This window comes from Corvus brachyrhynchos, unplaced genomic scaffold, assembly GCF_000691975.1.
Source record: "Corvus brachyrhynchos isolate BGI_N302 unplaced genomic scaffold, ASM69197v1 scaffold219, whole genome shotgun sequence".
NCBI classification, from domain to species: domain Eukaryota; kingdom Metazoa; phylum Chordata; class Aves; order Passeriformes; family Corvidae; genus Corvus; species Corvus brachyrhynchos.
Genome location: NW_008240034.1, coordinates 398,836 through 409,530, shown reverse-complemented (window position 1 = coordinate 409,530; position 10,695 = coordinate 398,836). Strand labels below are relative to the sequence as shown.

Here is a 10,695-nt window from a genome sequence, read left to right as displayed (position 1 = left end):
CCAGGGGCTCTGGGGTGGTTTGCACATTTGTAACAGAGGGAGCAGCCAGGCTGTGGGGTCAGGAGTTTGCGAGTGCTGGAGCTGGATGTGGCACCCTGCCAGCTCCTGCTGTCCTTGACCCCGCACGGGAAATGGCAGTGGGAGGTGAAGGGCCTCATCTTGACCTGGATGTGTCCCCATCCCTTGGAAACATCTCTGAGAGGAAGCATTCGCCTGCGTATGAGCGGTTCCTTTCCTGTTTATGGCCAGGCTCTACTCCCCGGCGCCTGCTGTCTCAGGATGGGTCTTTGGGAATCCCAGTTTCTCACCAAGAAAACTCCCAGCAGGCTGAATTTTGCTCTGGTTAAAAATCAGATTCTCGCAGGCAGTTTTTTTTGCCCCTTCTGAAATGGATTCCACAGAGTCCCGGCGCTGTCCCTTTGCAGTGACCCTGCTGGCTGCCACTGTCCCTGCACACCGTGGCCTCAGCACAGGCCCCCTCCCCTGCAAAGCCCTTACTTCACTCAGTTTCAGTCTGTTCTGAAAAGAGGTTTTGGGGCTTTATTCCTCAAGCCACGCCTGTGTCCTGCTCCCCAGTGTTTGGCTCTGATGTTGTTGATTTGCGTTCGGATGTTGGGGTTTTTCCCCTGTATGTGATGGTCACGTTTGTGCTCACAGGGCTGATGGCAGAAGGTGGTCACTGGCTTCGTTACCCTCCTCTGGCTATGGGACCAACACCCCCAGCTCCACGGTCTCGGTAATGTTTGCTTTCTTATGGCAAGAGATGATTTACGGCAATAGATGATAAGATCCTAAAACCTCAGGATTTTTGCTGAAATGCCTCCTGAGCCCCACGGCGCTGGGTTCTAAAGGACCATGTGCTTTAGCTGCATCCTGCTGCCCAAATGAGCTTTTAAGAAAGTCATAGGGCTTGGCTAAGGGCTTGCAGCATCCCTGGGGGTTACAGTGTCCCTGGGGGTTACAGCATCTCTGGGTTAACTTCATCCCCAGGGTTACAGCGTCCCTGGGAGTTACTGTGTCCTAGGGTTACAGTGTTCCTGGGGTTACAGCATCCCTGGACATTAGAGCATCCCTGGGAGTTCGAGCATCCCTGGGTGTGACAGGACTGAGCTGCCGGGGATGCTGGAGTTAAAGGGATGGGGCTCAGTGGAGCCAGACCGAGTGGGAGAATGGGGGAGCTGGGGCTGGGAGTGGGCAGTGCAGACCTCCCCAGACTGCCCTTCTCCACATTTCACACTCCCAAGCCCAGACCATGCTGCCTGACAGTGTTTGCAGCCTCCTAAGAGACTCCAAGGGACACTTCCCTCATGGGCTTGCTGGTTCCCACCCCAACACCAGGGAGCACGGACCCTTCCCCTGATCTCCTGCATCCCTCTCTCTCTTCCCAGTCATCTTCATCCTCCCAGGAGCGCCTGCACCAGCTGCAGTCCCAGCCCACCCCCGACGAGCTGCATTTCCTTTCTAAGCATTTCCGCAGTACGGAGAGCGTCACGGACGAGGAGGGCAGGCACTCGCCCTGCCTGCGCCCACGATCCAGGAGCCTCAGGTGGGGCACCCATGGTGGGAAGGCACCCACGGAGCTGCCAGGACAATACACTGGGTGCTGGCACATCCAGGGCGTCCTCTGCCCTCTCACGAGCTGCTCCTGGGGTGTCCTGGTCCTGCTAAGGCTGTCCCAAACCCTGATATGGGTTTGCCTCTTGCAGGGAAGTGGAGAGAGTTTGGCTTGAGGTTGTAGGTGCCCCATCCCTGGAAATATTCAAGGTCAGGTTGGGTGGGGCTCTGAGCGACCTGGTCTGGTGGAAGGTGTCCCAAACTGTTCCATGATTCTGTGATCCCATGCTCCATGGGCATTAAGATCTGGTTCTGAGCATATTCTTTGCTGTTGGGATGTGGCACTGCTCTCCTGGCAGCAGGCAATACTTGTGTCCTAGGGCTGAAGCTGGAGAAAGCAGGATTTGTTCCACAGGAGTTGGTTTGCAGCCTCTTCTCAGTTTTCTGAATGATTTTGGTGGTGAGGAGGGGACCACCAAGCAGAAGCTCAAGCAGTGATCATCCTTGTATGACTGACCTGCTGTTAAAACATAAAAATCCCATTTCTGGGCTTGGATCAGAAAACATCACTTTTGTTTGCTGGGGCAGGCCTTTGCCTCTGCAAAAAAACCCACAAGGAGTTCAGGTGAACGGGAATTTGTGGGCTGGAGAGAGGAAAATTCAGAGAAAACATCGAGCCAGTGGCCACGGTACTGCGTGAGCTGACCCTCAGCTGGACCTGCTGAGCTCCACGTTGCTGCTCCAAGGTCACATCCTGCAGTGAGCCACCCACATTGTCCAGCACCAGAAGCCTGTGCTTCTTGCAGGGGATATTTTGGTTAAATCCTCTTTTCCCTCTGAAAAATCTCCTGACCCTCTTTGCTGCCAGAGGCAGAACCATAGCCCGGCATGTTGCCGGCCGGAATTTCATTAAAATCAGATTAATTATCTGACAGGGGTTTGTAGGTGGCAAGGTTTTCACTGAGGAGATGCCAGCTCTGCAGTTGGCACAGCAAAGGCTGGGGCAGGGCTGGGGCTGGGCTGGGGCTGGTTTTAATCACCATATTTATTATTTTATGGTGGTTAATGAGTTGCTGGCTGCTCCTGCAACTTGCTTTGCATAACGGGATCACCAGGCAGAGCCCTGGGAGGGGAAGTGTTGGGTGAGGGAAGGAGGAAAACCATGTTTAATGGAGATTGCTGTGTCCACCACGAGGTTTGGTTGGGTATTTTGTTTGCTGGTGAGCTGCAGAAAGGGCAACGATGGCGAGAAATTGTGGGATCCAGAGGAAGGAAAGGATGAGCTCATTCTTCAAAGCCAAGTGGCTGATGGAGCAGCCTCTCAGCTCTGGATTTCCAAGTGACTTGTCTTTGGGGACCTGGGTTTGCAGGAGGTTAAGCTTCCCTAGACCGCATCCCAGGGACCTCCAGGGGGAGGGATGCTGCTGGGAGTGCTGGCCCAAAGATGGTGACTCCACTTGGATGAGCTTTAGCCGCTTGGAATCAGGATTTAGGAGGAGGGAACAAATTGCTCTCCAGGGGTAGTGGCTATTTGCATAGATGTAAATGACTTGAGCCTCGTAACACCACTTTTCCTCCCTCTGCAGCCCTGGACGGACGAGTGGAACGTTTGATAATGAGGTGGTGATGATGAACCATGTCTACAAGGAGAGGTTCCCCAAGGTAACTGCCGGGCCCTGGGGTCAGTGCTTCCCTGGCATCCTGGCAGCACCTTCTCCAGAACAACCTCTCCATGCGGGAGTCTGGAGTGCATGGGTGGATGGATCCTGGGGGTGTTGGGGACACTGGAGATGCAATAAACCTGTGGGTCTGCCCCATCACACAAGCAGGCAGAGGTCTCTGGAGACTTTGGTGGCGTTTTTTGCAGTCTGCTGGGTCCCAGGTGGGGTCATGATGTGCATGTGGATATTTGAGCTGCAGGAGGTGCTGGGATGAGATCCTGGCTGGCCAAACCCAGTGCAGGAGGTGCTGGGATGAGATCCTGGCTGGCCAAACCCAGTGCAGGAGGTGCTGGGATGAGATCCTGGCTGGCCAAACCCATGGCATGGGGACATGTGTTCCTGGACATCACCAGCCACTCTGCCTTGCAGGCCACAGCCCAGATGGAAGAGCGCCTGCAGGACACCATCACCAACTTCTCCCCGAGCAGCACCCTGCCCCTGGCTGATGGGGTGCTGGGCTTCATCCACCACCAGATCATTGAGCTGGCCCGAGACTGCCTGGCCAAGTCCCAGGGAGCTCTCATCACCTCCCGCTACTTCATGGAGCTGCAGGAGAAACTAGAGAAGATGCTCCGAGACGTGAGTACAGGGCAGTTCCCTGCCTGGTGCCACCTTGTGAGGCCACCAAGGGACACCTGGCATCTGTCTCCATTCCCTACAGGCTCAGGAGCGTTCCGAGAGCGAGGAGGTGAAGTTCATTGACCAGTTGGTGAGGAAGCTGCTGATCATCATCTCCCGCCCTGCTCGACTTCTGGAGTGCCTGGTAAGACATGGAAGCTCCTGTCTTGTCTTTCGTGGTCTGTGCCAGCCTGGAGAGGAGGCAAAGCCTCCAGGATGCCCGAGGATTCCTGGAAGTGCCCAAGGCCAGGCTGGATGGGGCTTGGAGCAACCTGGGAGAGTGGAAGGTGTCCCCGCCCATGGCAGGGGGTTGGAATGAGATGATCTTTAAGGTCTCTTCCAGCCCAAACCAAGCTGTGATTCTGTGGTTTTCAGGGCTTTATTTTTTAGCTGATGTGCTGAATTTCTAAAGCACTCACCTTGTGCTGTTGTTCCTGATGAAATTTTCATCTCCCTTTGTTTTCCTTCCAAAGCCAACTCACAGAGCTACATTTTTTTTTCCATCACCCTTGACATGGGGAATGACAGGGAAATGACGTGTCCAGAGCCTGTCCCCAGTTACAGGTGTCTCCTGCAAGGCTTAGAGAAGAAGTTTAACTTTGCAAAATCTCTCTCCTCAACTGTGCTTGGTTTTCCCCATCCAGGAGTTCGACCCAGAGGAGTTTTACCATCTCCTGGAAGCTGCAGAAGGACACGCCAAAGTTGGGCAGGGAATAAAGACCGATATTCCCCGATACATCATCAGCCAACTGGGGCTCGTCAAGGACCCACTGGAGGGTAGGGAAGCACTTGGGCTGGTGGCTCTGAGGTCTGCAGCAGGATGTGGACTCCCAGTTTGGCCACTGGTGATCACAATCGAGCACTGGGAGCTGTCAGGGAGACCTGTAGGGCTGAGCTGGTGTCATGGTGGGAGAGTCACAGCAGGACCAGGACGATGGCCAAGTCCTTCTAGCCAGCCCCACATCCCTTATTGTTACTTCCAACACGTTCAGCAAAGCAGATTAAGCTCAAAACCACTTAATCCATGGCCTTAGGGGGGGGAATCGTAATCCCTGGAGAACGCAGGAATGACTATCAAAAAAAGAATTATATAAATGTTTAACCTTGTGTTGAACCTCTTAACGTCATGACCTGAATTTCTCCACACGATAGCTCGAGCAAAGCATGTGGCTAAATCCCCACGGGGTCTCTGAGTTTGGAAGGAGAGTGGTTGGGCAGGGGGTGATTTTGGTGGGGGTCAAGCATGAGGAAAGTGAAAACCATCCCTGTCACCTGCAGAAATGGGGCAGCTGGATCACTTTGACAGCGGGAACACCATCACACCGGAGAACGATGACACCTGTGAGGTGAGTGTGGTCCCACCTGCATGTGCCACCTGCTGCCTCCGGCTTCCCCCAGCCTCACCCCACACCAGAGCTCCTTGCAACTGTCCCAGACTGGGAGATGTTCATCTGGATTGTCCTCAAGGGTGATTGATGTACTAAGCGGAAGATCTCACAATCCCTCATTTGGCTTCTTGAATGGACAGAGCTCGGAGTGGGCTCTTGATCTGCAGAGCATCTTGGGCTTCTGGCTTGGGGTTTGCAGCTGGAGAGGGCTCTGGCAGAAAGAAGCTTTTGGAGGTGGTACATGATGGTGCTGGGTGAGTTCCTGCTTGCAAATGGGAAACATTAAATACCTGTGTCTTCTTCAGAGCCAGCCCTCAGTCACCGTCCCACGGAGGAAGCCCTGCGAGGGGGACTTCGAGACCATCAAGCTGATCAGCAACGGGGCTTATGGGTGAGTTGGGGAGTTCCTATCAGTTGTCTCCACCTGTAAATGACTCCAAAGCCCTCCCTGTCCGAGCCCCACGGTGTGGGGTGGTCAGTGCTGGTGGCTGGAGGATGTGTGTTGAGGTCCGGCCGTTCCTCCAGGGCTGTGTACCTGGTGAGGCACAGGGAGACACGGCAGCGCTTTGCCCTGAAGAAAATCAACAAGCAGAACCTTATCCTGAGGAACCAGATCCAGCAGGTGTTCGTGGAGAGGGACATCCTCACCTTCGCCGAGAACCCCTTCGTGGTCAGCATGTTCTGCTCCTTCGAGACGAAGCGACACCTCTGCATGGTCATGGAGTATGTGGAAGGTGAGAGCAGGACTCGGGGCTGGAGGGTGCAGGGAGGAGGGGAGGATATCAAAGTCTGAGCATCAAGGACAACACGTGGACATCTCCTGCCCTGCTTTGCTCAGGGAAGCAGAGGGAAGCACGAGGAGATGATCTTGGGATCCTGAGTCTCACCTTGATGAAGGTGGTGGCCATGGTCACCTCAGAGCATGTTTGTGCCCCGTGCCTGGGGATCAGCTGCTCAGAGGGGCTGGCTGGGAGCCCGCTGGGCCTGCTGACCTCGCTGCCTTCTCTGATCCCCCTGTGTCCCCACAGGGGGGGATTGTGCCACGTTGCTGAAGAACATGGGCCCCCTGCCCGTCGACATGGCAAAGATGTACTTTGCTGAGACCGTCCTTGCCCTGGAGTATCTCCACAACTACGGCATCGTCCACCGGGACCTCAAACCTGACAAGTGAGGATGTGGGTCAGGTCTGAGCAAGGGTGGGGCTGGCTTTGGATGGAAAAGGGAAAGACAAGAGGGAAGGGCAGAACGGGTTTTGTTGCCCAGAGACTGGTTCTGTGCTGTTGCATCAGGACCAGAGGTCCTGGGGTGTGGCTGGTCCATCTCAAGTCTCCGCAGGAGCAAACAGCAGCATTGTGGGGTGTCTGTCTTCTCCTGCAGTTTGCTCATCACCTCCATGGGCCACATAAAGCTGACAGACTTTGGTCTGTCAAAGATCGGCCTGATGAACATGACCACGAACCTCTACGAAGGGCACATGGAGAAGGACACGCGGGAGTTCATGGACAAGCAGGTACAAGGTCCTGCTCCGCGTGGCTGACCTGCCATCACTGGGGTCTGGGACCACCTCAGGACTTGTTGCAAAGGTCCCTGCGGAGGTGTCAGGCCCTGCTTCCCATGCAGGTGTGTGGCACTCCAGAGTACATCGCCCCTGAAGTCATCCTCATCCAGGGCTATGGGAAGCCCGTGGACTGGTGGGCCATGGGCATCATCCTCTACGAGTTCCTGGTGGGCTGCGTCCCCTTCTTCGGAGACACCCCCGAGGAGCTCTTCGGGCAGGTCATCAGTGGTGAGTGTCAGGGGCAAGTTTGTGTTCCCAGCAGCCAAGGCTTGTCCTTTAACACGTGGGAAGCTTCGTTCCTTCCTGTCACACCCGGCTGAACAGTGAGGAGGCTCCTCAAGCTTTGACTTCCTGCTTTGGGAGGGCCCTTCCCCTGCTGCAGCTCCTGGGGGACTTTCCTGCTGCCCAGAAGTGTCCAAACCCTTTCAGCCACCCCAAATCTCTTTTCCTTTTTCCTTGCAGATGAAATTATGTGGCCGGAAGGGGACGAGGCTCTCCCTGCAGACGCCCAGGACCTGATCACACGGTTGCTGAGGCAGTGTCCCCTCGAGCGCCTGGGCACTGGTATGCATGGCAGCCCCCTTGGGGCTGACCTGGCACCTCCATTCTCATCAAGCTTGCATGGCTTTGAGTCCAAAGCATGTCCTACCACACTGAGGGTGCTCAGAGGAGGTCTTCTGCTCAGGGTTCCCCCCAGGAAGGCTGCACAGGGCTCCTGTCTGTCCTTTTTTAAGCCATTTGCTGTGTGTGGAGGAGAGACTGTGCTGTTTGGGATGGGAGCAGGAGCATTCCAGGTCCCTCCTGCCCCATGTCCCTGACACGGGTTTCTCTGCCTGGCAGGAGGTGCACATGAGGTGAAGCACCATTCCTTCTTCCTCCATCTGGACTGGAACGGGCTGCTGCGGCAGAAGGCTGAGTTCATCCCCCAGCTGGAGTCGGAGGATGATACCAGCTACTTTGACAGTGAGGCCAAATCCATTCCTTTTCCCCCTCTGCCAATCCATTATCCCCGCTGCACTTTGGATGCTCCCATGGGGGATGCAAATCTCCTGGGGGAAGCTGGTTGCTTTACAACCCATATCACGAAACAGATACAATCCTCTTTCCAGACTGCTCACCCTTACCAGCTTCCTCCCCCCAAATCTCCACTGGGATTTGGGACTGGTCTGTCACCCCGTGGGTGTAGGTCCCACCTGGCCCTACAGGCAGGACGTGGAGCTCTGCAGGCAGGGTGACATCCCTTTCCCCTCTGGCTGTTGCTTTCAGCTCGCTCCGAGAGGTATCGCCACTTGGATTCGGAGGATGAGGAAACCAATGACGAGGAATCATCAGTGGAGATCGGGCAGTTCTCCTCCTGCTCCCACCGCTTCAGCAAGGTGCTCCAGTCCCTCCTGCAGCATCCAAAATACTTTGGCACTGCAACCAGTGCGGCTGTGCTGAGCATCGGTGTCTTGGCTGACACCAGAGCACCCAGATTCCCCAATTTCTGCTCCTTGCTGATGGCTCCTCTCCTCCTCAGGTGTACAGCAGCTCTGAGTTCCTGGCCGTCAACTCCACCCTCAGTCTCTCCTCCTCCGACCGGAGTCACGGTGATGACAAAGAAGAGCGGGGGGACCGGCACTCGGGAGATGAGGACAGGAGCCGGCCAGCGGGCACCGAGCCCCGGTGCGTGGTCGGGGGGGCTGCACTGCTGGTGTGGGCTCTTGCCAGTGCCCAGGGCTTGTGCCAGGACCAAGGGTTTGTGCTGACATCATGGGTTTGTGGTGGCACTGAGGGTTTGTGTCCTTACTGAGGGTTCAGTGAGGTCAGTGGGACATGTCCTGGGGTGCTGCAGGGGCTCAGTGCCATCCCCCTCACCCATCTTGGGTTGTCCTGAGCCCTCCTGCTCTTCCCACGCAGCCTTCGCTCCTGGACGTCTGGCAGCGCCACGCCGTACGCCTCCCGGCACGAGCGGAGCCGCAGCCCCACTGCACTGCCCAGCACCCTCAGCCTGGACACCATGCCCAAGTTTGCCTTCTCCTCGGAGGATGAGAGCCCTTGCGTGGCATCCTCCAAGCCGGAGAGACCCAAGTTTGTGGTGGGAGACTCGGACGCGGGGGCTGGCGGTGCGGTGAAGCAGTCGGCGTTATCCGGTGTGTGGGCTGTGGGCGCCAGTGTGGGATGCTCTGGGGGCAGCCAGGGTCCTGCATGGCACGGGGTGGCTTCTCCACATCCCCAAACTCTCCCTACTCCCCTCTGTGCAGCCGATCTCGTCAGCCTGAACCGCATCCGCCTGCGGAGCAACAGCACTGGCACCAAGAACTCGACTCCCCGGAGCCTGGAGCCGAGCGGGGGCCGTCGGCTGAGCACCCAGAAGGATGTGCCGGAGAGGCAGAGAGCCTCGCTGGGCAGCCGTGTGCCCAAATCTGCCTCCGTCTCAGCCCTGTCCCTCATCATCACATCAGGTCTGTGTGCTGTGTGATTTATCCTGCTGGATGGCCACTGCCACATGGTTTTGCCGGACTGAGCCGGCTCCTTCTGCTTGCAGATGACTTCGGTGGTGGTCCCCTGATGAGCCCCATCTCGCCCCACTCGCTCTCGTCCAACCCCTCTTCCCGGGACTCCTCCCCGAGCCGAGACTCCTCGCTGGCCATCGCCAGCCTGCGGCCGCCCATCATCATCCACAGCTCGGGGAAGAAGTACGGCTTCACCCTACGAGCCATCCGCGTCTACATGGGCGACAGCGACGTCTACACTGTCCACCACATGGTCTGGGTATGTGCCCTGGGGTCTAGTGGTGCCAGACACTGCCTTTCCCAGTGGGAAAACCCCAGGAGGAAGCCTGCATCCAAATAAAATCTTTGTGTTTGGGTTGCAGAGCGTGGAGGAGGGGAGCCCCGCGCAGGAGGCCGGGCTGAGGGCGGGCGATCTCATCACACACGTGAACGGCGAGTCCGTGCTGGGTTTGGTCCACCGGGACGTCGTGGAGCTGCTGCTGAAGGTGGGTGACCAGAGCTGCTCTGCTCTCCCAGGGCATCAATTCAGCAGCTCCCTGGCACTGCCTTTGCTGGCAGCTGAGGCAGGAGCTGGTTTGGATCCAGTGCTATGGTGATTCTTTTTCCACCCCTCAGAGTGGGAATAAAGTGGCCCTGCGGACCACTGCCCTGGAAAACACCTCCATTAAAATTGGTCCCGCACGGAAGAACAGCTCCAAGACAAGAATGGCACGGAGGAGTAAAAAGAGCAGGAAAAGGGATGGCCAAGACAGGTAGGTAAAACCAGGATAGAACTGTGTTTGTCCCCGTGCGTGGGGAACTGGAGGAATGCTCTGGATCTGCCATATCGGGGTGTCCTGTGTGGTCTGGCCCTGCTGGCACTGGGTTGGATTCTCTGGATCTGCCATACTGGGATGTCCAGTGGGGTCTGGTCCTGCTGCCACCAGGTCAGCAGGCTTGAGGCTAACAGCTTTAAGAAGAAGCCAAAGTTATTCCTGTCCCCCCCCCCCCCAGCAGGAGAAAATCCCTTTTCAAGAAGATCTCCAAGCAGTCGTCGGTCCTGCACCCCAGCCGCAGCTTCTCCTCGGGTCTTCATCACTCTCTGTCCTCCAGTGAGAGCCTCCCGGAGTCCCCCACGCACAGCCTGTCCCCAGGTCCCACGACGCCGTGCCGCAGCCCCGCTCCTGACCTGCCCTCAGGTACCCCAAGGGGGGATATTGGCTCGGGGCAGGGCAGGATGTTGTGTGTCCCTCGGGGAGGCCGTGTCCCTCCATCCCTACAGTGACCTTTTCTCTTTGTACGGCAGATGCTGTGTCCCCTCAGAGCACCTCTCCCTCCTCCAGCACCCCAACATCACCCGCCGGCCACGCGCGCCCCAGCTC

General features: G+C 56.9%; 1 protein-coding gene across 1 annotated transcript in view; it reads left to right on the top strand.

The window, feature by feature from the left end:
- MAST3 (microtubule associated serine/threonine kinase 3) overlaps positions 1 to 10,695 on the top strand; it is a 24,541-nt gene that overhangs the window by 5,627 nt on the left and 8,219 nt on the right. The window contains exons 5-27 of the mRNA XM_017743795.1: positions 658 to 736; positions 1,389 to 1,546; positions 3,141 to 3,216; positions 3,645 to 3,854; positions 3,937 to 4,038; positions 4,538 to 4,670; positions 5,172 to 5,239; positions 5,587 to 5,672; positions 5,807 to 6,015; positions 6,310 to 6,448; positions 6,659 to 6,791; positions 6,902 to 7,067; positions 7,302 to 7,403; positions 7,680 to 7,802; positions 8,106 to 8,215; positions 8,359 to 8,504; positions 8,739 to 8,971; positions 9,083 to 9,283; positions 9,367 to 9,593; positions 9,697 to 9,819; positions 9,950 to 10,086; positions 10,328 to 10,512; positions 10,620 to 10,691. Coding sequence (XP_017599284.1) covers positions 658 to 736; positions 1,389 to 1,546; positions 3,141 to 3,216; positions 3,645 to 3,854; positions 3,937 to 4,038; positions 4,538 to 4,670; positions 5,172 to 5,239; positions 5,587 to 5,672; positions 5,807 to 6,015; positions 6,310 to 6,448; positions 6,659 to 6,791; positions 6,902 to 7,067; positions 7,302 to 7,403; positions 7,680 to 7,802; positions 8,106 to 8,215; positions 8,359 to 8,504; positions 8,739 to 8,971; positions 9,083 to 9,283; positions 9,367 to 9,593; positions 9,697 to 9,819; positions 9,950 to 10,086; positions 10,328 to 10,512; positions 10,620 to 10,691 — 3,218 coding nt within the window. The remainder of the gene's footprint in view (positions 1 to 657; positions 737 to 1,388; positions 1,547 to 3,140; positions 3,217 to 3,644; positions 3,855 to 3,936; positions 4,039 to 4,537; positions 4,671 to 5,171; positions 5,240 to 5,586; positions 5,673 to 5,806; positions 6,016 to 6,309; positions 6,449 to 6,658; positions 6,792 to 6,901; positions 7,068 to 7,301; positions 7,404 to 7,679; positions 7,803 to 8,105; positions 8,216 to 8,358; positions 8,505 to 8,738; positions 8,972 to 9,082; positions 9,284 to 9,366; positions 9,594 to 9,696; positions 9,820 to 9,949; positions 10,087 to 10,327; positions 10,513 to 10,619; positions 10,692 to 10,695) is intronic.